Raw genomic sequence first — 25,889 nt, forward strand, 5'->3', positions numbered from 1 at the left:
TTGATGTCTCTACAGGTTTCTGACTAATGGGGTATAAATCAGGTTCATTCAGATGTTATTGACCAAATCCTAGATAACTGGAGCAGGAAGGATACTCTGCCTAAGGAAGGGGATAGTTAATAATTGGGAATAATAATAACATCTCCCACATAATTTATAGGACTCTTTCTTCAGTAATAAAATACAAAAATTTCACTGAGAAATACAATCTAAGTTTTAGTATATATTTTAATTTTACCTTGTATCTAGTTAACTCTTCTAGAGTGAAGGTATTTATTTGAAGGAAAAGTCTCCTTGATATATATCTCTGAATATTGCTATAGTTCTATTTGTCCTTTTCTTCTGGAACTACAATGATTCATGTTAGATTTCTGTAGCATGTCTTCTGTATCTGTTATCTTTTCTCTGGTCAATTTTATATTCTTGTTCTTTTACTACATATGCTGAAACCTGTCCTTAATATACTGATAAGTCTTTCTCCAGTGTGGATTTTGTTCATTATGGTTTCTACTATTGGTTTCCATTCTGTCATAATGTTCTTTGTTTTCTTACATTAGTTTCCTAATTGTGCCATTGTGTCACCTACCTTTCATCTCTCATTTCACATATTTTCTTTAATTTCCTTGACAGTGGAAAGAAAATACTATTAATAATGAATTTAAATTTTTTGTAATTAATTTTTTCAAAAACATATTCTAACTCGTAAAATGTGTCTATCTTTCTCATCTATGTCATGATATCATATAAAGGATTTAAGTAATTGTCCTGATTATTTACACTGGAAGACCAATAGATTTAGCTATCCCCAGATTGTTCCACAAATAGTCAAGGAATCCTTACCTTAGATCTTGAGCTGAAAAGATGGAGGGTGTAGTTTTATAATAGAATTTTGGTGATTTGATGAGTGAAATGGTAGAAAAAGTTGAGACTATAGGATTATCACTTTATTCCTATACAGTTTCATTCTCATGGTTGTTGGACCATCAGAACTATTGCTAGTCATTTCAGTCTAACCTCTACTCTAAGTAGATGGTGAAGTATTGGAGCTAGCTTTTTGTTTTTTTTAAATAAAGACAACTCTCCCCCCTATTTATAGCACCCGTTCAGTTGAGGAAAAGTACTCCTTCATTTGCCATGAATCAATATTAATGAGAAGCTTGACCAGAGGGACAGCTTCTTGCCTGAAGACTTTCTTTTGTTGTGTATTTGCCTATTTGCTCATCCAGTCTCAAAATGGTGTTGGTTCAAGGTGCTGAATTATGCTTTAAATAGAATAGACTCCTCCTTCTCTCAGAGATTGCTCTTATCTCTCATCTTTACTCTTTGAAATTTTGGGGTATTACTGGGATTCTATAGGATTTTAGCCAATTCTGCAATATTGAGCTTCTTTATTGACAAAGAAACATTTTAATTGCCCTTTGGTGACATCCTTCAAACTGGATCGATTTATACGATATTTAGTAGAAATGACTAAAATTTTACTCTATCTAGTTTTTCCTAGTAACACAGCTATTAAGATGTTAATTCTTTGCTCTTGCTAAAATAAGGAACTAAAGATAATGAATATGTAAATGTTTCCATCTCCACTTCCTAGAAGGAGAGTCAGACTTTTGGTTCTTGGACTCCCAAGAGTAATTAAGAACATCTTCATGTATTTGGAGACATCCTGAAGCCAGCACCACTGAGGCTTTTGTTTGAGATGCATGGGCCCTCAAAGGAAGGAGCCAGAAAAGGATGAGTCTGAAAGGAAAGGGTGGTGCAACCTATGAACAAAGTTGGTTTTCTGGGGCCTTGGTGGGGTGTGAATTTGTGGATCCCATAAATAAAAGGCATATGCACAGGGCTTGTGTGCGGTTTCTCAGGACATACAGTATCTGAAATGGGGATGGCTGGCTGCAGGTGTGCCAAAGGAAGCGGGACCCTGGGCATGAGGGCACAAAGGCATCTGAGCCACACCAAGGCCTCCATACCCAATTCAGCAGATAAAAATAAACCAAACACTTTAAAAAGTGTGAGTCATGAGGAAGGAGGAAGGAGCATAGGATTTAAATTGCTCTGAGGGAATCTTTCCAAGGGACTTTGGTAAATCTGAACACAGTGGTAGTCAATCTGAGGAAGCATGACCAGAACCTCCTTAGAGCAGCTTAAGAAAACTGGATAATTTTTAAAAGTTGTAATTGCTTTTGTTACACAATTATTCATTACAGAAAGAAAAAGAGAAAACAAATGAAAAAGGAAAGGAAGGAAGGGAGAAAGGGAAGGAGGGAGGGAGGCAGGAAGGATGGGAAGGAAGGAAGGCAAAGAAAGAAGAAATCAGATCCACTCTCTCAGTTGCCTCCTTAGGTTTAAGCATTGCTCTCAGGTTGGTAACTAGTCTCTCTCTTTTTCTCTCTCTCTCATCTATGTGCTCTTTTCTAGAAATAAATGATCCTACTAGAAAGAAATTATCTTGTGTGGTAATTTGCATAACTGGCTTCATTATACACACACACACATTTTATAACACACATTTTATATATATCAACTTAAAAAATAAATTTTACAATATGTATCAAAACTTTCCACATCTTGATTTACCTTATCCATTTCAACTGCTAAATGGTAATAATAATTATCACTGGCAATGGTTAAGGGCTTTACAGGTTCCAGACACTGTTCTCAGTACTTTACTATAAGCTTGCTCAACTCTCACAATGACCATTCGAGGAATGAGAACACTGAATCACAGAGTATTTGAATAAGCTGCCCAAGGTCAAAATTGTCCCAAATTCCCAGCTAGTCTACCTCCAGAACCTGTGAGCTGAAACACCGCATTATAATGCACCAGATTCCATTGTAGGATGTACCAACATTGATTTAATCATTCACGGCTGATACACAGTTAGACTTTTATGATTTGCTATTATAAACAGCGGTAATGAAGTTATTGGCAACTTAAAAATCTACTGGACTATGAGATATGATGGGCAAGTTTCCATAGATGATTAATTCTTTTCATAAAACCAAATGTAATGAATGTTCAGATTTACTTAGCTTTCAGAAAAATCATGACTTTTCTCATAAACTGTGGTAATTAACTATATGACAAACTCCCTATAATTAAGGGATAAATCGCTGGCATAAAAATAAAGAATGCTGGCATGCTGTAATTACTCTGTAGCTTACAGTTTATCAAACATGTACTTTGAACATAAGAGGTTATATAAGTACACAACTTCTAAAGGAAAGAAACCCTTTGCCTTCCCCGCACAAAATGACAAGCAGAAAACGACAGCTTGGCGTAACAGTGCTTAAACGACTGGCGTGCCTGCAGTTGGAACTTTAATACTGGACTCCCTTTCTCTCCTCAGAGGGCCAGCTTTAAGAACCTAATGCCACCCTCCAACTATCAATTCCTAAGATCAAACTATTGGGAAGAATTTTGCATTCACTTGTTTCCCATCGTGAGCTATGATGAAAAGCAATATATTTACTCCAAGTACTCCTTATCATAAAAGAAAGAGAAACATTGTGGGCTTCCTTAAGTGATGGCCTTCCTCCCTTTCCAGCTAATGAGCACAAATACATGTCGTCTTAGCAGCAGAGCTCCACAGGGAAGCCTGAGATGTGTCCCCAGCACACCTTGATTCATGGTCTTCCTGTGTGTGATCTGTGTGTCGCAGGAGTAGACCCTGCCCTGTGCACACAGCATTCTGCCTGCAAACGGGGAATAGAGTGGGAAGCAGAGTCGGAGCTCAGCAAGGCATGTGACAGTGCACTTTGGTGGGCAAAGGGGAGAACCGAATCAGATTCAAATCATCTTTGTTCCCTAACTACCACCAAGGTAAAAACAGAGCACATGAGTTTGTCATAAACAAACAAAAACTGAACGAAAGAAGTTAATAAACACAGATATCTTGAAATCCATAGATTATAGTAGAATATTTTTGCTTTCATATTTTAAAAATCACTATAAATGAAAATCAATTTGCATAAATTCAACAACAGGAATTATATATATATACATATGTATATAATATACACTGTATATATAGAAGGAGGTAATGGTGTATCAGAATATTTGGCAATGCTAGGAGGCCACTAAAGAATCCTTATACAAATAAATATGTTAAACAGAAGATAGTAATTAATGTTCAAGTTAACTTCCGAGGTATATAAAATGAACACTAATTGCTACCCAGACCATTGTCTTCCAAATATGTCTAATATTTCTTCCTAAATTCTGCTGCTTTCTATCTTTATTTCTTGAGCTAAAAAAGATCTAATTTTGTACAATACATGTATCTTGAAATGTCACACTGTATAGATTTGTTGCTCATCAATGATGTGGACTTTTACAAACTGCTTAACTAGTTGGGAGTTCAGTTTCCATAACTCTACAATGGAGACATTTATTGTCATATGGCATCAGCTAAGCCACTGTGCCAAAGAGATGAAAGCAATCCAATGGTTCACAAAGGAAAGAAGTTTATTTCTTTTTCAGAACCACCTAGAGGGTGTATGTGGACTGTTTCATGAGCTCAGCCAGGAACCTACACTGTCAAAATGGATTGGTCATTTAAAAAAGTTAAAGATTACTTCTAGTCACTACCTTTTCCACTTGATGAGAAGAGGGAGAAGAGACAGAGACAAGAATCTTCAAGCGACGAACCAGAGGTTGTGCTTACCACTTCTGCTTACATCCCATTGTTCTAAACTTAGCTGCACGGTCACGTCTGACTGCAATGGTAGCTGGGAAATACAGATTATGGCTGGGCAGTGGTGGATGTAGCTAAAATTGGATTGGGGAATTCAGTTACTAAAAGAAAGAAGGGGAGAAGGTCTTCTTTGGACTATTAGCATTTGCCACTATAATGACACCCAGCTTTAAAATTGTTGTAAGGTTTGACAATAAATTTCATATATTAAAAAAAAAATTTATCAAAAAAAATAAATAAAATTGTTGTAAGGAATGAAGTTGTATTTGCAGAGCATAGGAGTATATTTGTTGAATTTACATAAGCAATCTGCATCATAGTACCTGACACATGATGAATGATAATTAAACCGTAATTATTATTATTATTATTATAATGATGATCTAGAACCTCTATCCTCACTGTGATGCTTGAATTCCCTCCATAGTACAATGGACAAGTGATTATTTAACTGTTCTTGGATCCTTATCATAAAAGGAAATTTCGTTGCTCTTAAGGAAGCCATTCCATTTTTAGAAAGTTTTTCCTTCTTTCTTGACATTATTTGTCTTCTTACACTTTCTTTTCTTTCAACCTAATTGTGACCTCTGAGGCCCCAGCAGAACAAATCACATCCCTCTGCCATACGGTAGTCCTTCAGATATATATGGAAAGTTACTGCGTCTTCCATGAGTTCTCTTTTTCTCTAATCATGTTCTGTTCCTTCCACAGGCTTTCATAATCCATGACTTTGAGTCCACGCACCACCATCTTGGGCACATTCATTTGCTCATTTAACAAATATTTGAGTACCGACTACTCTATTTTATGATGCCTACCTTAAAACTATGCCACCAAGGGCAGTATTCAGTATTCCAAGTTAGTCTGAGCACAGCAAACTATTAATGCTCTCATTCAGGATATTATCCTCCCTAAATGGAACGTAAGATCATATAACTTGGCAGCAATAACATGCGGTTGACACATGCTGAATGGTAACCTACAATACCCTCTGAGCCTGTTTTTGTTTGTGCAGCTAACCTAGATGTACCCTACCCTACATGAACTTCTTTTTAAATCCAAATACAAAACATGTGCTTTATTTCTAGTTGTTAATTGCATCTAGTCTCTCTTTTATTCTCTCAACTGATGTATTAATTATCCCTCGTTGATTGACACCATCGAAGCTCCTGATTAGCATGTAATTGATCTCTTCATCTAATGTATTGATCAAAATGTGGAGATGGACAGGGATGAGGATACTTTTAGTAACCCTCGGAGCAATCTTTTAACCAATTACAAATGTACATAACTGCATCCTCATTTAAGAAATATTACCCTCTCTAGTTCACAAGATTAGTCTCAAGAAAAAGTCTCAAGAAAAATTTTTGTTAACTATTTGGCTTCTGTGTTCATTGTCATGTCTAATGAAGCCTTGACTTGCCATTCAAAGAGCAGCCTGGTCTGGCTCCATCCTTCCCAATCTTTCCTTCAGTACCTCCCTGATTAGGAAGGGCCTGATCGGTGTTTTCCTGTCATTAGACCTTTCTATAATGAGACCAGACCTTTCTATAATGAGATTCAACGAAATTCATTGAGCACTGTTATGTCCTAGGCATTATACTAAGCAGTTTCTCACATAAATAGAGCCTGGAAAGAATGAAATATATTAAAAAATGCATGTATTCTCAAATAAAAATATCTTGTAATTTCCCCCTGTATGAGACCATTGCACAATGTTCCTTATCTCAAAGTTATGGCAAAGTACAGAATATATTCCATGTATACTCAGCTCTTAGCATGTGGTATTCAAAGAAATATTTTCAATGTGATATGCATTCTTCTAAGATGATGTCTTCAGTGACTAAACTCTTGCTAAATACCACATTAGACTCTAAATTTGTTTCAGTAAATCAAAAATGTGCAGGAACTTGCAGGAATGATTATTCATTTGCTCTAGATAACAATCACATTTGAGAATTTAAATTATGAATCACCTGTACAGATGTTACCTTTTCCAAAGGACTTTCTACGCGAGGAATGCTGATCATTGGCATCTGTGCCAGGTTATCCATGTGGAGATGTTCATTTTCTGGTTGTCTTCCTTTGAAATTATTTACCACACACACAACCTAAAATTTCAGGAAAAAAATACAGTTGAAACAAAGCCACACTCCTGGTGACTATGACCCTTTTGAGTAGCTTAATATATCTAATCATAGTAATAAAGTATTAAAATTACTTAAATATTACATATATAACTTTACATCCATATTTATCTTGCATAAATTTTAATAGTTATTCCAGTGAAAATGTGTTCAAGAAAATTTCAAAATTAATGTGCAGCTCAGTTAATAATGACAATTTTATTATTCCAAAATTTTCATTAAATTAGGTTATAGTCAATGCTCAAATCAATCCATAAATAACATCATAGCCTTATAAAAATTCATAGCAAGCTAACCTTTCCTAATGTGGCTAACCTACAACTTAATTTAAATGCTAATTATTTCCAATGCTTCAAGATCATTACATTCATAATAAACCTTTTACAATTGGCACTTTCTAATTTAGTAGCATCCCTTTAATTAACCTAGTTTATTGTCTATTATTGTATCCCATGTATACTTGGCATTTTAACAATAGCTTACTGGGGCTACCAGTGAAATAGGAGACCTTTTACATAAAGGAAATTGACCCTAGTTTCAACTGATTATACCAGACAGGTGACAGCATTTGAACTAAATCAGAGGTTCTCATACTCCAGTGTACATAAAAATAAAGTCCCAGCACTGTTAAAAATGCACATGCCTAAGCCTTCCTCTAAAGATTCCAATTTTGTAGATGAAGAAGGGGGCCTAGGAGTTGCCACTTTTTGAAATATATTCTAAAATCTTCTGATGCAGATGAATCATACTTTAAGAAATAGTGAATAAAACAACAAAGGAAAGTTTCTTGCTATTATTTGCTTATATTATGTAGTGGGTAAAATATTCTTCAGCCTTTTTTTCTGGGTTTTATAGTCTATTATCAAAATAAAAGACAGAATTTACTTGCAGTTATCACCTAACATGCATTTTTTTAAAAATATTTATTTATTTTTAGAGAGAGAGAACACAAGCAGGGGAGGAGCAGAGAGAAAGGGAGAGAGAGAGACTCCCAAGCAGGCTCTGTGCTATCAGCCAAGAACTGTGAGATCAAATACCTGAGCTGAAATCAAGAGTCAAATGCTTAACCAACTGAGACACCCAGGCACCCCCTAATATTAATTTTTTTTAAAAATAAATGCTTACTATATAATTACATATTTACATTGTATATTTTCACAAATGCTCCATTGGAAAGCCTTTTCCTTAGTAGGGCTCATTACTGAATAATTTCAAAGGCCAATTCGACCTTGGTTATTCTCCAGGTTTTAAATAAAATTTACAAATCTACAAAATAATAACAACATACTATGAGACTTTATCTTACAAAAAAATTATTTCCTTAGTTGTGGTATATTTATTACCCTTCCATTTCCATGGATAATTACACATCAGAAACACAGATCAAAGCCTGATAATCTGATATATCAACTTTATCATGCCATCAAGATCTTTAAAGTAAGGAATGGTACAGGCTTGGAGATAGGTACTTGATAAACCCAGTATCAAATGATGACCCTACAAAAAACTAATAGTGATTGTTCTAGAGGAAGGGTCAGAAAATTTGGGCTGCAAGGGGCACACAGTACATGTTTTTTTAAAATGTTTATTTACTTTTGAGAGAGACAGAGCCTGAGCAGAGGAGGGACAGAGAGAGAGGAAGACAAAGAATCTGAAGCAGGCTCCAGGTTCTGAGCTGTCAGCAAACAGCCCGACATGGGGCTGGAACCCAGGAGCTGAGCTGTGAGATCATGACCTGAGCTGAAGCAGGAAGCTCAACTGACTGAGGCAACCCAGGGGCCTTTCTCCTTCCCCTTCCCCCCACTCCCCTCCGCTCTCCTCCCCTTCTCTTTTCTTTTCTTTTTCTACATAGTACATATTTTTGGCTTTGCTGGCATGATCTCTGCAGCAACTTCTCCACTCTACTGTTTTGGTGTGAAAACAGCCATTGGCAATTCATAATCGAGCAGGCATGTCAGTGTTCCACTATAACTTAAAAAAAAAATAGATAGCAGGCCAAGTTTTACCTAAGGGCTGTAGTTTGCCAATTGACCACTGCCTAGAGTACAAAGGATATAATCAAGAAGTTTCACCAATAACAACATAACAAGCAAGCAGTTTCACACTAACTTCATGAAATATATACACACATTTCCCTTTTCATTAATGTTCTAAATTAATGAAAAATTGGGCAGATGAAAAAAAAAACTGATACAAATTCTTGTGAAGTGAAATTTGTTGAAATAACTATATTTTAGATATATGGATATATGGAAGATATACAGAAGTCATGAGATGAAGAAAAGTTGATCTAGAGTTAGTATGGGCTTCTGAAATGAGTGTCACTGCTTTTTCTGTGATTTAGGTTTGGTAAACTCTTTGAAAGGTTTTATCAGTTATCTCTTTGCCTTAATTGAGGGTTAGGACAACACCACTGAAGCAGCTGAGAATTCATATGCGAACTATTTAAACACATAGTAGATATTCATTAAATAGTATCTATTAGCATAATAATTATTCTTCATTACTGTTATTATTTAAATTATAAGGCAGGAAATTGCCAAATCTTCCTTGGAATCATATTCAAATATTTAACAAGTCTTGCTTGCTAACATTCACAAGTATGGAACTGATTTCCTATTAGAAAAATGCTCATAGGTAAAAGCTCGTAGGTAAAAGAAATTTGGTTTTTAATCCCAAGTCTATATGTTCTTGGACAGTCTCTGGGTCTGAGTTTTCTCAAATTGTAAGTGAAAAGATTGCAATATCTTAGCAAGTTAGTCCATTCTTTTGGTTGTCAAAGGTATGAAACATTCAGCAAATGTTCAAAATGAAACCCAAGATCTGCCTGCCTTTCTTTCTTTCTTTCTTTCTTTCTTTCTTTCTTTCTTTCTTTCTTTCTTTCTTTCCTCTTTCTTTCTTTCTTTCTTTCTTTCTTTCTTTCTTTCTTTCCTTCTTTCCTTCTTTCCTTCTTTCTTCTTTCTTTTGAGAGAGACAGAAACAGTGGGGGTGGAGAGAGAGGGAGAGAGAGAATCCCAAGCAGGCTCTGCGCTGCCCGCACTGAGCCCGATGTGGGGCTTGAACTCACAAAACCGCGAGATCACAACCTGAGCTGAAATCGAGAGTCAGACACTTAACCAACTGAACCACCCGGGTGCCCCAAGATCTGCCCATATTCTTACCCTACCCTAAAGCTTGATTTTTTTCTGGATCTTTTCAGGAAAACCACCCCCACATGTCTACTTCCTTAACTGCACAAGGCTGAAAACTTAGATTTACCCTTTACAGGTCCTACACACAACCCTTTACTCAATTTCCTCAATTTTCCTTCCTAAAAATTCTGATTTCTTGTATCTGCTTTGTTCTACCTCCATCACCAACTCCAAAGACTAAGCAATCACCACCACTTTCCTGGATTCCAGCATAGCTTTCTAAAGTCTCCCTAAATCCAATCTTGGCTCCCTCCAATCCATTTTTAGAGTGGCATAAGAATGCTCTTTCCAAAATGCAAATTGGATCATGTCACCCTCCTTAAAACCATTGTGGCTGGCTCCCCATTTCTCTTAGAGTGTAAATAAACCCTGCCCACCTTGCAGCCTTCCTTTGTTGCACTTCCCAAACACCTTCTGTTCCTTTTCACTGCATTTTGGTTGGAATACTCATCTCCACACTCTTTAGGCACCGTATCCTACTCATCTGTGGTATCTCATCTCAGTATCACTTCTTCACTAGTTTTCTCTGACCCCAGGTTGTTTTTGTCTGTTTGATCACATCAATCTCTGATGCTTTTCATCAAAGCACCTATTCCTAATGAAATTATACAGCTGTTAGCATATAACACATTGGTTGACATGGATCTCTTCTAAGGTGGTAAGCTCTATGAAAGCAGAGATGCTGTCTCTCTTTTTTTGCTCACCATTGTATTCCCAGTGCCACAGTGAATGAATAGACTAATGAATGAGCAAGTGTCTAGGCCAAAAATTCTCACATTTTCTGATATTCCTATATAATTTAAAGTGACATTCCTCTGAAGCATTTTATTTTTACATTAGTGGCTTCTATAATTCTACCCTGTTCTACAAAAATGACACTAATAAGTCACCACTACACATATAGTTTTGTTTTCTTTTTCCGGTAGTTTTAATAAATTAATCTGATCCATTTGTGGTCATTTTCCCTCTTCCCTTGTGGCAAGTAAAACATTTATTGCATGGGGTGAAGTGCATGGTCTCCGGGGGTCAAATAGGGCTGAGCCTTAATCCTGGGCTCTCTGATTTAGTCACTCTGTGAGCCTGGGCAAGCAACTCAATAAAACTAGACTTCTTCTTCTACCTGAAAAATGGGGACAACAATACTCACATCTCAATGTGCTGTTGTGAGGAATAATTGAATTAATATAATAAAGACTACTCAAATAACTCTTATTGTTATTACTACATTACACATAGTTCTATGGCTCAGTAACTTGAACTACATGACTTGACGCAGTCCCTCGTTTTTGAAAGCACTCTGAAGCATACATTTGTATAAAAGAATATTAACCAATCTACAACTTTTGTTCAGCTAGTATTTGTTTTGTATTTTCTTAAGCATAGGGATTCTATTCTTTAACTTTAAAGAAAATGCACACGGGAAGAGAGTGATAAGCAGGACAGATTATTATTCCTTGTTAAAATGTAACAGGCCAGATTTTGAGTACAGTGGAAATTCAGGAAAAATGGGAGAACTGGGTAGTCAGGGACACTTTCTGGGCAAGTTGGCCCTTGTTTAAGAAAAATCTCAAGTGCAAAAAGGATTTGAATAGTCATCAAAGGTGAGGACCAAGGCACCTGGGTGTCTCAGTTGGTTGAGCATATGACTTCAGCCCAGGTCATGATTTCACAGCTCATGATCCCACAGTTCTCCCACATTGGGCTCCCTGATGTCAGCACAGAGCCCACTTCGGATCCTCTGCTTCCCTCTCTCTCTGCCCCTCTCCCGCTCAAGCTCTCTCTCTCTCTCAAAAATAAATCAAACCTTTAAAGAAAAAAAAGATGAGGGCTATGATAACCAGCATCTTCTTCTCTGCACCACACGCTTCACTGCACTTCTGACATATGGGATTTCACTTAACCCTCAAAAGAGATGTGGGAGATAATAAAACAGTTCCCCATTCATTTATTCATCCATCAAATATTTCCTGAGAAACCCCTATATACCAGACCCTGTACTGGCTACTGGAAATACACAGAGAAGAAAATAAATAAATGCCTTCTTCATGCACAGCTTACATTCTAGTAAGCTTGACAGCAAAAAACCCACAAAAACAAAAATATTGTATACGGTATATAAAAGTTGGAACATGCTATGGAGAAAAGTGAATAGGGAATGAGGAAGGGATTCCTTGGGGAGGGAAAGACATTTTAAATACAGTTCAGGGAGACCCCACTATGTTAGAAAAAATGAGGAGCTAAAGTGTGACCTGTTCAAGGTCACACACATAGCAGGTGGCAAAAGCAGGATTCAAACCTAGGTTCACATGACTCCCAGAACTCTGTTTTGCTCTCCAAAATATACAGAGGAGGGGCACCGGGTTTGTTCAGTTGGTTAAGTGTCCAACTTTGGCCATGGGCATGATCTCATGGTTTGTGAGTTGGAGCCCCACATGAGGCTCTCTGCTGACAGTGTGGAGCCTCCTTAGGATTCTCTCTCTCTCTCTCTCTCTCTCTCTCTCTCTCTCTGCCCCCCCCACTCACTTTCTCTCTCTCTCAAAATAAATAATAAATGAACTTTAAAAAAATAAAATTGATACAGAGGAATGGGCATTCTTGCTGAGGCAAACACAGACTTGACAGAACCTTCTGTGATGCAAAGAAAACTGAGTGGATATGAAGGAGGGAAAATAAACTTGGCTGGGAAGAGCACAGCAGGAATGTTTTGTTTTGTTTTGTTTTGTTTTTTGTCTTGTTACTAGCAACAGATTATGTTCTAATAAGGAGAGAAGCAGAATGGGAGGTATTTGGAGGAGAGTCTGAAGTGAGGCAGCTAGGAACCGAGAGACAGAGGAGGGGTAAAGTGCTGATCTTGAAAATTGAGAGGTTATGGTCAGAATGGCCAAGAAATAAGATGTGGAGGAGGTATTTTGTAAGAAATAAACTGAAACCAGATGAATCACCGGGCGTGGGGAATGAACGAGAAGAATGAGTCAAGGCAGATGCTAGACATTGGGTCTGGGTGACTGGGGGATGTGGATGCTTTTAACTGAAACACAGAGGCTTGGAGTACATTAGTGTTCGTTTATTCTGGAATACTTTCAGAGTTCTGCACACACTGCAAGAAAACTGGAGACACCCCAGGACACTGCAGGCCAGAGCTGTAGATGCTGCTCAGAATAAACGTTCTACTTGCCTAAATGAGAAGCTCAGGAATCATCACGGATTGCTCCCTCTTCTTCGCCTCCATCCTCTCTAGTGTGCCATCGAACTCCAAACCTTCCACCTCCACAAACCTCTCAGATACCCTCCCTTTTCTCTGTGCTCACACAGGCCCAATTTGTGCCATCTTATTTCCCTGGTTCTGTACAATTTACCTCCTCTATCCTCACCTGGAGTTTCACTTTCCAGCAAACCTATTTTCAAGGCACAAATTGTATCATAGAGTAAAAGAAGCTGAAAAGAAGCAAACTATCATTGATGGAACTAATGTCAGTCATTCGTGTAGCCATTCGTTGAACATATACTATTTTATTTAAAGTTTTAAATCCTCATAAGCTTTAAGGAGGCTTTCACTGGCCTCATTTAAAGAGGAAGAGGGATGCCTGAGTGGCTCAATCCGTAAAGCGTCCAACCCTTGGTTTCGGCTCAAGTCATGATCTCACAGTTCGTGATTTCAGGCCCTGTGTCAGGCTCTGTGCTAGCAGCACGGAGCCTTCTTGGGATTCTTTCTCTCTCTCTCCCTCTCTCTCTGCCCTTCCCCTGATCGTGCACTCTCTCTCTCTCTCTCTCAAAATAAATAAATAAACATTAAAAAACTACAGAGGAAGAACCTGAGGCTCAGAAAGGTTCAGTAAATTGCTTAAAGGCACAAACTGAATAAAAAAAAGAAGCTGCGATTCAACCAGCTTTAATTTACCTGAATTCTGACAGTGGTTCTCAAATCACCTACATTAAAAATAAAAAATAAAAAAGCCCAGCTTATTCTAACCTACAAGGCCATTCAGGACATTCACCCGGTGTTTTTGTATTTCCCACTCTTGTCACTGACACTGGACAATTGGTGCCACTCCAGGATGCCACCTCCTCTCATGTGCATGCTGTGCCCAGGCCTACAACTGACTAATAGCTCCATAAATGCCTCTTTTATGAAGCATTTTATATTGCTTCTATGCACTGTGCTTTTTGCCCATCATTCCTTATGCCATCGTTTAGACCTCTCTACTTTACAAAGCTTTCTTTTTTAAAAAGTGTTTATTTCTTTATTTTGAGAGAAAGAACATGCATGTGTGTGCACATGTAAAGCGAGGGTTGGAGGGCAGAGAGAGCTAGAGAAAAAATGCCAAGCATCAAGACTTGGGACTTGATCCCACGAACCACAAGATCATGACCTGAGCCGAAATCAAGAGCTGGATGCTTAACTGACTGAGCCACCCAGATGCCCCACAGACCTTTCAAGTGTATGTATCACCTCCCTTTTCTAACTATCCCTAATCCCAAAAGAGATCTCTCGAGTATACACTCTGATGTCATTACATTTAACCCTCTATAAAACCTTCTGTGTCTATCTTGTTCCACCCAATTGTGATCTCTTTAAGTACATGGGCTCTAAATTTCTCATGTACTTATCCCCAGCATCAAGCACAGTGCCTGCATTATAACAAGGGTTCAGTAAATGTTTATGCTATGAAGGAAAAGAGGAAGGGAATATTTGATGGAATAACTTATTACTGTCTGACCCCTGAACCAGACTGTAACTCCCACAGGAAATAGATCGTGTTTATCTGAGCCTCCTTGCACCCCCAGTTCTTAGCACAGGACTTCACACCTGTAGACACACTCAGAAGTGGTTGTGCATGAAGGAACAAATGTTTTTTAGTTACTACAGTTAAAGCATTATTTTCACATGACCTTTTCATAAGTTCATTGTCTAGGTGTATGGGGATGTCTGAAGGGCCATTATGGAACACTCTAAATATGTGCAGTAGGCGGGTTTTGAGCCCAAGGGGATCCACAGTCCAACTCGTTCATCACATGCTTCTCAGATGAGGAAGTGACTAGGGTTCTAGATTTGGTCTTGCAAGGTGTTAATATAGTCACTGGAAGTAAAGGGAAGTTGGCAACAGCCACAGGAAGATAAAACAGGAAGATTGATAAGATGCCAGTGAAGATTCTCTGGACCCATGAGGCTGAAATGCAGTTACATGTGACACTAGTGTTTTGAAATTTTGATGTTTGGTTATTTCTTTTCATAGGATTTATGTAAGGTGTTGGTCTGGTTTTATTTTGTTTTAAATGTTTCAATCTGTTTCAAACTGTGGTGAGTGAAAGCAAGGAAAAGGCTCTGGACCAAGTCTGGGCCCCAGTTTTCCTGAGGCTATAGGATATCTCTGAAAGAGACACTGGGGTGGGCCGGAGTCTCCCAGGTACCTGGGGAACCAGCGGGGGTGACATCAGGAAGAGAAGTAGCACAGAGTGTGGGGCAGAGATGAGGTCATACTCACCACTCTAACCACAGGAGGTTCTACAGAAAAGAACTGCTTAAAATGCCTGGCACACAAAATCGTTAGCTGGAAAGGTTCATACAAGTTTTTGCTTACTGGTTCTAAACTAGGGAAAGGAGCTGAAGAAGAGAAGTTAAGCGCGAGAAGCAATTTAAATGTAATCAAAATGGAAATAAAGTGGGTTTTTTTTCTATTATAATGCATCAATGCCAAAATATGTTTTGATTTATAGTCTACACATTTTCCCTCTGAGTTAAATGTTATACACTCATACTTATAATGGATTAGTTATTTCCAAAGCCGGACTAAAATGTATTTTCCAACAACCAAAACCTATAGTCATATTCCAAGGAGATTTTATAATAGTAGTAGAGATGGCGTGCTTATTTCATTAGAAATCACTACATAGTCTCTTCACTAGTTGACAAAATCTGGCTTGAGATGGTATTGTTTTGGAAACCACCCATGGACTTCTAGTTACTGAAGGGAACCAATTCATCTCTCAAACAAGGTTTACCTGTTACCAAGTGCTCTGACATGGCAGTTCAAGAAGACTGTGCTGGGACCCTGGGGGCACTTTGGGATGCTCTAGATACTCCAGGATGAAAAGCGGCCTGAGGAAATTTTAAAATATCCAAGCAATCCAATCTTAAAAAGTACCCAAGGAGGACTGAGCATTTTAGCCCCATTCCATTTTATATGAAAATATTTTGTTCACCTTTAGGTGTAGAAGTTATATATTTTTCATCTCCAAATTTGACTTTAGGCAGGACAAATGAGGGAGGAGGAAGAAATGAATGACTTCAAATGTACATATTATAATTTGACCTACCACATTTAGACAAACCCGGTGATTCACACTGGTATTGTCGTAGATGATTATAGAAGGTTCCTTAAAAATGCAATGAAATCCAAATAAATTTCTACTTACCAGAAATACTGCTATAGATATTCCAACCAGAAAGCCTGCTATCACATCGGACCAATGATTTCGATATTCTGCTACTCTGTTGAGTCCAGTAAGAAAGGCCAAACACATTAAGCCCAAACATAAAACGGGCTTAGCAAGTCTTGTTCCTTTGGCTTTGATTGTGTTGGTGATGTACATCTGAAACATTAAATGAAAAACATAGCTTTTCATGAAGGTCTTTTTATGATATACATCTGATATATGTGTATGTACACATATATATTTACAGACATATCTAGGCCTACATGGTCCAAATAATTAACTACAGTTTATGAATTTTTTGAAGGAAGTTTCACAGAAGTAAAACTTAAGAATGGCGATTATTTGGGGTGCTTGGGTGGCTCAGTTGGTTAAGCATCTGACTTCGGCTTAGGTCATACCTTGCAGTTCATGAGTTCAAGCCCCGTGCTGGGCTCTGTGCTGACAGCTCAGAGACTGGAGCCTGCTTCAGATTCTCCCTATCTCTCTCTCTCTGCCCCTCCCCCACTCATACTCTGTCTCTCTTTCTCTCTTAAAAATAAAAAAAATTAAAAAAAAAAAAAAAAAAAAAAGGAATGGCCGGGGCGCCTGGGTGGCTCAGTCGGTTAAGTATCTGATTTCGGCTCAGGTCATGATCTCACGGTCTGTGAGTTCAAGACCCATGTCAGACTCTGTGCTGTCAGTTCAGAGCCTGGAGCCTGCATCGGATTCTGTGTCTCCCTCTCTCTCTCTGCCCCTCCCCTACTCACACTCTGTTTCTCTGTCTCTCAAGAAATAAATAAATGTTAAAAAATATTTTTAAAAAAAGGAATGGTGATTATTTCATTTTACTTACCTGATATTTACTAATGGTCAATTCTTATGTAATATTAATCATCTAGAAACACTCAACACTCATATTCCAAGTGATTTTTTTAAATTTTCAATGTACCTATTAAACTATTAATATTTAATGATTAATGTAACTATTGTTTTATCTGAATTTACATCTTAGATCACTACTGTTAGAAGGGATAAACTGATGAACAAGTGTTTTTAATGCTTAAATTTTTGTATGCTGTATTGGGATGATGCATAATTGATAATTCAGAACTTGTGAATGTAGCTATAAAAAATAAAATAAGGTTGATTTTCACTAAATGTCTAGACAGTACGTTGAAGAAGGAATTTGAGGCTCAGTGCAGGGCCAGTGTTTGCTCTTATGTTGTTATTAGAAATTGTGGAATTACTTTGTTTTAATTAAATTTTATCAGCCAGAATTAGGACAAGAAAGAAAGTTAATTACAACCGGGGAAATGTCTCCTTAAAACAAACAAAACAATTAATAGATACCTGCGTTTTTGGTGTCTTCACATATGCTAATGAAGAGCATATAGTGCCAATTGACTGCACTAAATGAAATGTCCTCAAGTTGCAAAAGTCACCACACTCAAGAATAATTTTGTCTTTCTTTCATTCTTATTTATTGTATAGCTCAATTGCCGATAATTTAAACCTTGTGTTACTACATAAGCAAAGCTGTTGACTGCACGGGAAGTGTGTCAGTTGATACATCAAGTCATTAGTAAAGTAATTATAAAGGAGGTAGCTTTTACAGTACAATACATTGTTATGTTGTTGATGTCAGTGGGTATCTAACACTGATGATATACTCAGAAAAAATACTTAGAGATGCATTTAATCACTTGCCTATTGTTCTGTGTTGAATAAAAAAAATACACTTGCCTGAGAGATTAAACCAAACATCAGCGCTTAAGTTTTTACTTCACAGCAGCCATTTCAGAATGCTATGAAATCCAGTAATTATCTCCCCCCCCCACCCCGCCTTTTTTTTTTTCTGGGCAAAGTTTGCAGCCCTGTTAGCTGCCAGAAGAGGCTGCATGAATATTTAAACAGCCCATGTGATACAAGGCTTCTATCTATCCAAGTTCTAGCCCTTTGCAGTCGCTCTCAGGTCCCAATATTCTGGGGGGGGGGGGGGGGGACAGAGGAGGGTGGGAAGCTGAATTGTTTCATCTTGGCCTTGCAACCTTAGGTCTGTATATTCTAAGCCTGTGCTTGGAAGAGCTGAATAATTTCAGTTACGAAAGATAAGTATACATGAGACGGAAACAAGAAGAGACAAGAAACAGAAAATGATACTCTGCCATCCCGAGAGAAGGTATTAAAGAGTTCTGCCCACACAAATAACAAGGCAGGGATATCACACTACTTCAGGTTTCCAGTGATGCATCTAATGGAATAATTCCTTATTTGACTAGTGCACACAAATAGGGAGTGAAATTTGGGCTGCTCGTGAGATTTTCCTTAACATAGCTATACGGCTAATTAATTATTTCTTACTTTTGCATTTCTTCACATTTGTCAGAACTCTAAACATACCCTATCCTTACTAAGACAAAATAAGGTGGAATGACAATTGATCAGTACTAATATTGCTAATAATCATTGTAGCTTTGATTTAATGAGTGATCCCTGTTGCAATGTTCTAAGTATTTTACATTAATTACCTTATTAAATTCTTGAAACAGCAATATAAGTCATATCTCATCATTTCCTTCATGTTATAGATGAAAAAAATTGAATCAAGATAAAGCTTATACTGAAGAAAACACAATCTGACTATTGGGGTGGCACTGTTGAGAACAGAGAATGTAAATGAGAAATAAGGCACCTCTTAGTCTCTCTGTCTTCTTTCTTTACTGATTTCTTGCATGGAGGAAATGGCCAATGGACATAAGCTGAGTATAAGTGAATGCAACAGAGGTGAAGTCAAAGATAGGAGAAAGGAGGCTGCTTTCGTATCATAAGGTGAGGTTACGTCTATACTCTGCTATTAGGGAGAAATAAGAAGTAATGTAGGGGTGCCTGGGTGGCTCAGTTGGTTAAGCATCGGACTCTTGGGCTCAGGTCATGATCTCACAGTTTGTGGGAGAGCCCCACATCAGGCTCCATGGTGACAGAGCAGAACCTGCTTGGGATTCTCTGTCCCTCTCTCTCTCTCTCTCTCTCTGTCCCCTCCCCCACTCATGTTCTCTTTCTTCCTCAAAATAAATAAATAAACGTTAAAAAAAAAAAAAGTAATGTAACTATGGTGTGTATGGAAAATCTACAGAATCTATATGGTTTTGGAAAGCATTTGTCTTCCCCTTCATCCTCAAAGGCCATCTCAGATACTTGTCCAAGTTGTGTACACTTATAGTAATCTATAAGCTTGGGTGATGCCTCTCTGAAGTCTCTTTTGAGTGTTTGCTCTAACTGCTCTAATGACTCAGCATTGGTTATAGGAAGCCCAAAGAGATAGTCTAGCCACTACGCAAACTCACGAAAAAGCTCCTTTATGAGGAATAGCCTGGGAATTTGGCTCTTCCTCCACAGATTCCCACTTAATGTCCAGACTCAGAACGGAAAAAGATTGCATTTTAAAAGTTATGGGAAAAGGTGACATTTGTTCAAACACATTCAACTTTAAGGTGGATTATAGCATTGCTTTATAATACATAGATTTTTCTGGCACATAATCAGCATGGATGTCACAAAAGAAAAATTAGAGAGTTTTCACTTCTACTCAACAACTCTTTGGTACTTTATGAATGTAAATGCCTTTTACCCAGTCTAATTGTGTTATTCTTACAGAAAGTCTATTATTCCTAATTTGCAGAAGAGGAAATTATGCCATAAGAATCTATTAAGCAAGTTGGATACAGTACAGAAATTGATTATTTATGCTCTCTTGGTCTTTAATTCACTTATGAAACCATCTAGGTTAACCAGATGTCAACATGTAGCTAAAATAAAACACAAACAGAAGACTATGATTTGAGCAAGAGGAAATCCACTCAGTCCTTAAGGGTCAGTGGATGCTCACTACCTTACAGGTGTCCCCATTATCTAAACATTATTAGCAGTCCTTGTTCGTCCATTCCATGAGTATTTATTAGCACAAAGATGCAGAAGCCAAAGCTGATCATTTGCTCTCTGCTAACAGCCTGATATATATTCTTCTACACCTTTCTCTTTGCCTATACAAATAGATACAATAACTTACACACACATATAGAGGGGTTGTGCTTGTTTGCTTTTGCTAAAATGTAATCATAATGCCCATGTTATTCAGTAATGTGAATTGACTCACTTCGGATAATAAACATCCATCTGTTGGGTAAGTTGAGAAAGTACCATATAATATTAAAATGACTATTATAGGGGCACCTGGGTGGCTCAGTGGGTTGAGTGTCCAACTTTTAATTTTGGCTCAGGTCTCATGGATCTCATGGTTTGTAAGATTGAGTCCTGCATTGGGCTCTGCACTGACAGCATGGAGCCTGCTTGGGATTCTCTCTCTCTCTCTCTCTCTCTCTCTCTCTCTCAAAATAAATAAATAAATAAATTTTTAAAAATGATACGATTATATAAGTAAATAAAAACAGACAAACATTTGTGTTTGTTAAGCACCTACTTCCTATACACCTGAAACTGTTACTTCAAGAGGAGACATCTATGGTGAGATCCAGAAGGATGAGTATGAGAGTTCCCAGTAAAGGGGAAGTGGCGGGGGTTAGGTGGGGGTGGGGGGAGGTGTCCTAGACCCAGGGGACAGCAGTGATACCCCTGCTATGTGCTCTCCAAGAATCTTGTCTGTCCTTTCTCAGAACACTTACCACCATGTATGGTGTTTATTCATTTTAGTTGTTTCCTTCACTAGAGTGAAGATACAGAAGTGAAATCTGGGTTCTGCATTATAAACACTGTGATAAGTTAGCACTTTGCCTGACACACAGTGAGCACTCAATAAAGCCTTACTGGACTTTCTGAATAAAAGAATGAATAAAATGAAAGTGCAAATGTGCAGGGGAAGGAGAAAAGGGTATTTCAATCATAGCATTTTTTACTATCTGAAATCATGTTATCCATTTCTATGTATATGTGTTTATCTGTTCCCTCCATTAGAATATTCCATTAGGTGGAACCTACATCCATTCACCATTCTGCCTGATATGTATAGATCACCTTCTACATAGTACGTATTCAAAATTATTGTATGAATGAATGCATGAATGGCATGCTTGGGGAAAAGTGAATTTCTGAACTCTTATATAGTCTGAAAGTACATATCACTAGCTGAAATTGTCTGGTGCATGTATTTGTTTACTTGCTATTGTCTTTCTCCTTCTTGTCTATTTCATACTGCCTGGAGCCATACCTGGTGCAGGGAGGCACCTATGATAAGAGAAATATAGCTCCCTGAAGGTTCCCACACACTAATCCTATGAAACAGAGGAAGGGAGCCATAAGCTAAGGAATTCCGATAAACCCTAGAAGCTGGAAAAATCAAAGAATGAATTCCCCCCTAGAGCCTCCTGAAGGGGTGCAGTTGGGCTGAACCCTTGATTTTATCCCGGTGAGACCCATGTTGGATTTCAGAACAGCAGAACTCTAAGATGATAAATTTGGGTTAATTCACTAAGTTTGTGGTAATCTGTCATGATGTCAAAAGAAAACTACTACTTTCAATCAATATCTGCTCAGTGTGTGAATCAAAAAATGTACTGGGATTTGTAAAACTGATCCTGAGGAGGAGAGAACTGTGGCCTAGTGAGTAGCTCATCTGTTTTGCAACCAATAGGACGCGGTTTAATTACTATCTCTGCCACTTACGTAGATAAGCCTTGTTTAAGCCTTGGTCTCCTTATGTACAAAAAGGTAAATGCTAGTGAAAGTATCACCACACAGTAAATGACATCATATAGGTAAAGTTCTTACCTATATGAAAGGAGTAATGACATCATATAGGTAAAGTTCTTAGGAACTCTAGGAGTAAAGTTGAAAGGAGTAAATGACATCATATAGGTAAAGTTCTTAGCACAGAGCTTGGCCCACAGTGAGTGCCTAGTAACTGTAGGGGTGAAGTCAGGGCAAGGCTGAAGAACACAGGAAGCCCAGGACCTATCGTGCTGTGTGACGGTGAAGGCAGTGCCTGGTGAATGGGCATAATTGGGTTTTTGGTGTCACTGTGATCAAGCATGTGGAGAACTTGGTTTCTTCTCTTGTTTCTATGCTTCTTGCACTTTTTCCATATGCCATTTTGCCATTTTTCCCTCTCTTCTAAGTTTTCTGTCTAAAGAGAGCCACTATTTCTTTGCAGGTAGTTGCCACCTACTTTATCCTTTGCCTCTTCTTTCTCAGACTAAATGGCCTCAATTCCACCCATCAGTATGGAAATAACTCTGTGGCCAGACCCCTCAGCAACATGACATTCTTTCTAGTGCTTTTGACATATTATAGTCCTCCTCCCAAAATGCAGAGTCCAAAATTAAGTCCCCAGTGCATATCCACTCTGATCAGCCTGGAGTGCAACTGTAACTTTTCTGGATTGCATCCTACAGTCTTACTCGTAGATCTATATTTCACAATTAGGTTAGGACTGGATTATCTTCAAACTGATTTCCACATTTTGACTATTTTGATTAGTACAATCTAAAAAAGGAATTGGTTTTTTTTTGCTTTTCTTTTTTAACAACAATATACCACTACTGGTCAGAGTGTTTGTGATTTACTAAATCGTTTGTGATTCTATCTTATGGACTGATGCCCTAGCAAGTTCCCCTCATTTTGGACTCCTGGGATTACTCAAAAAAATCAAACTTCTTAACTGTTTGCAAAATTACATTCTGCCCTGTCAAGACCAGTTTGAACTTTTAGGATGCCATCTATCATATTAGTGCTTTCTCTGAGCTTCTCGTTAGCTCCATACAGATCATCGCTAACAAGACAGCATCAGAGGTGGAACTTCATGGCACTCCACCAGAGATTTAGTAGCAAATGTGTACAGGGACATTGAACACCATCTTTTAGGTTCATTTATTAAGCCAGCTGTGCAATGTCCTGAAAGTCTTATTGTTGCATCCATACTTATCCACATTCATAGATTTGCCAAGCAGCAATGTGAAGCTGCCTGACAGGGCATATAACAGAATGGTGATGGGAGGTAATGTGATAATGGAAAGGCCATAGACTTTGCAGCAGACAGATTTGTGTTCACATAATTCAGACCTTTCAGGGCTGCGATAGGGGACTGCAATGAACAGTAGTATATTGAAGCCATAAATTTTATATACAACAATCTAGATTGTATAAAGCATACAGCTACCTTATTTTCCATCACTGACCTAAACTTCATCATGAGCATCCATCCAAGACTGAATAGGAATGAAATAGGGGAGGGAGGAATGTTTAATAAACCCTCAGTTGTTCTCAGCTTCTCACTCTTCCCTTTCCAGCAAAATGGCACTCCAGCTGCAGGACTGTGTGGCCCAAGTGGGGAGGCAATCTCAGAGCAGCCACAGGGCTGTCCCACAGAGTGGCCTCTTCATCTTTGCTGGTTCCCACTGCCCTGTGCATCTCCTACTTGGTCTCCACAGGTTGCTCTAATGACAACTATTGCTAATGTCCTTGAGAGCCCATACTGACTTGTTCCATCGAGGCTCACATGCTATAAAAATCCTCTGTATCTCCAGCACATCTGCTTTCTAGCCCCAGGTGGGTTATCTGTCCTCCCCAGCTATGTTACACGGTACTCTGGTTTCCATGATGCCTATCTTTTCTGCTGCCTGCACTACCTGCTCTAGAGATGCATTGAGATTGAATTCTTCCAGTTTTAAGCCAGAAATGAGGTATAAGCCCAACTATTTTTTTTTTCTTCAACTTTTCTGGAGTTTCTATTATCTGTTATCTATTAACTGTAATCTGTTATCTATTATCTATTCAATTTCCTTCTCAGGCTTTCTAACCTAAGGGCACTCACCCAAATGATCACATCTGCCATTCTGTCCTTTCTCTCCTCCAATCTTCCCACTTCCTAGGCCCAGAAATGCACCTTCTCCTCACCTAGGTTGACGATAACACCTCTTACATTATATCCTATGTTCTCTCTATTACTGTCTTATAATACTCAGATCTTCAAATTTTGCTTTTGGTATGTAAAGGTAGCTTTGGAATTTAGAAATTCCTTTTCTCTTTTGACAAAGAGAGATTTGATTATTAAAACCAAACAGTGTCTTCCTTTTCGATCGATACTGTCTCATCTCTTTCCCACCTTCCCCCAGATTTACTGAGGTATAATTTGTAAATAAAAATGTATATACTTAGTGTATACAACTTGATGTTTTGATATATGTACGCATTGTTAAGTAATCATCACAATCAAGCTAACTAATATATCCATTATCTCATACAGTTACCATTTTGTATGTATGTGTGCGGTGGGAACATTTAAGATCTACCTGCCTTCTTAATAAATTTTAAGTAGTCAATACAGTATTATGAACTATAGTCACATTGCTGAACCTTAAATCTCTGTGTGGTACATATAGTACATATACAATGGAATACTATTCTTCCTGGAAAAAAAAAAAGGAAAAGGACATCCTACCATTTGTGACAACATGGATGAACCTGAAGGACATGATGCTAAGTGAAATAAGCCAGGCACAGGAAGACAAATACTGCATGATCTCTCTATGCGGAATCGAAAATAGTCAAACTCACAGAGCAGTGAATAGACTGGTAGTATCCTGGAACTGGGGAAATGGGAGATGGGGAGATGTTGGCCCTTGTCTTATGGTCCATCCTTCTCAAAGGCACTGAAGAATAGATGAGAAATCCTAGAGCCATATTGTTCAGTATGGTAGCCACTAGCTACTATAGCAATTGAGCACTTGAAATGTGGCTAGTGGAACCAAGGGATTGAATTTTTATTTTTAATTAACTTTAGCTAATTTAAATTTCAAAACTGGCACTTTATTTGATTAGAAAAAAATTTTTAATTAAAAAAATTATAAATTTCTAATTTTAAATTAGAAAAATTCCAATTTTTTTTTTATTTTTAGAGAAAAAGAGTGCAAGTGGGGGACAGGGCTGAGGAAGAGAGATAATAGAGAATCTTAAACAGGTCTCCAATCCAACTCAGGGCTCAATCCCATGACTTTGGGATCATAACCTAGGCCAAAATCAAAAGTTGGATGCTTAACCTACTAAGCCACCCAGGCACACCTCTGAAAAATTCCAAATTAAAAAATTTGGAGTAAGCTGGGTACGTGCATCTAGTTTTTACACTGTAAATTTTATGAAATCTAAATTACAGATAAAATATTTCAGATGAAAATTTAGTGTCTCAATAGAGATGTACTGCAAGTGTCAAGTATACACTGGATTTCGAAAACTTTGCCAAAAAAGGAAAGCAAAATATCTCATTAATAATTTTTACGTTAATGTTGAAATGGTGGTAAATATGGATACACTCAGTTATACAAAATATATTATAAAATTAATCTCATCTTTTTAAAAACTTCTTAAATGTGATTACTAAAACATTAAAAATCCTATATGTGATTCATTTTGTGTTTGTACTGGATAATCTGTAT

The 25,889-nt window shown here is 37.8% G+C and overlaps 1 protein-coding gene across 1 annotated transcript in view; it reads right to left on the reverse strand.

Annotated features, from left to right (window-relative positions):
- Window positions 1-25,889, reverse strand: part of PLPPR5 (phospholipid phosphatase related 5) — a 123,118-nt gene that overhangs the window by 22,844 nt on the left and 74,385 nt on the right. Inside the window, exons 4-5 of the mRNA XM_042997978.1 lie at window positions 16,450-16,626; window positions 6,689-6,808 (exon numbers count right to left, since the gene is read on the reverse strand). Coding sequence (XP_042853912.1) covers window positions 6,689-6,808; window positions 16,450-16,626 — 297 coding nt within the window. The remainder of the gene's footprint in view (window positions 1-6,688; window positions 6,809-16,449; window positions 16,627-25,889) is intronic.

Source organism: Panthera tigris, chromosome C1 (assembly GCF_018350195.1).
Source record: "Panthera tigris isolate Pti1 chromosome C1, P.tigris_Pti1_mat1.1, whole genome shotgun sequence".
Lineage (NCBI taxonomy): Eukaryota > Metazoa > Chordata > Mammalia > Carnivora > Felidae > Panthera > Panthera tigris.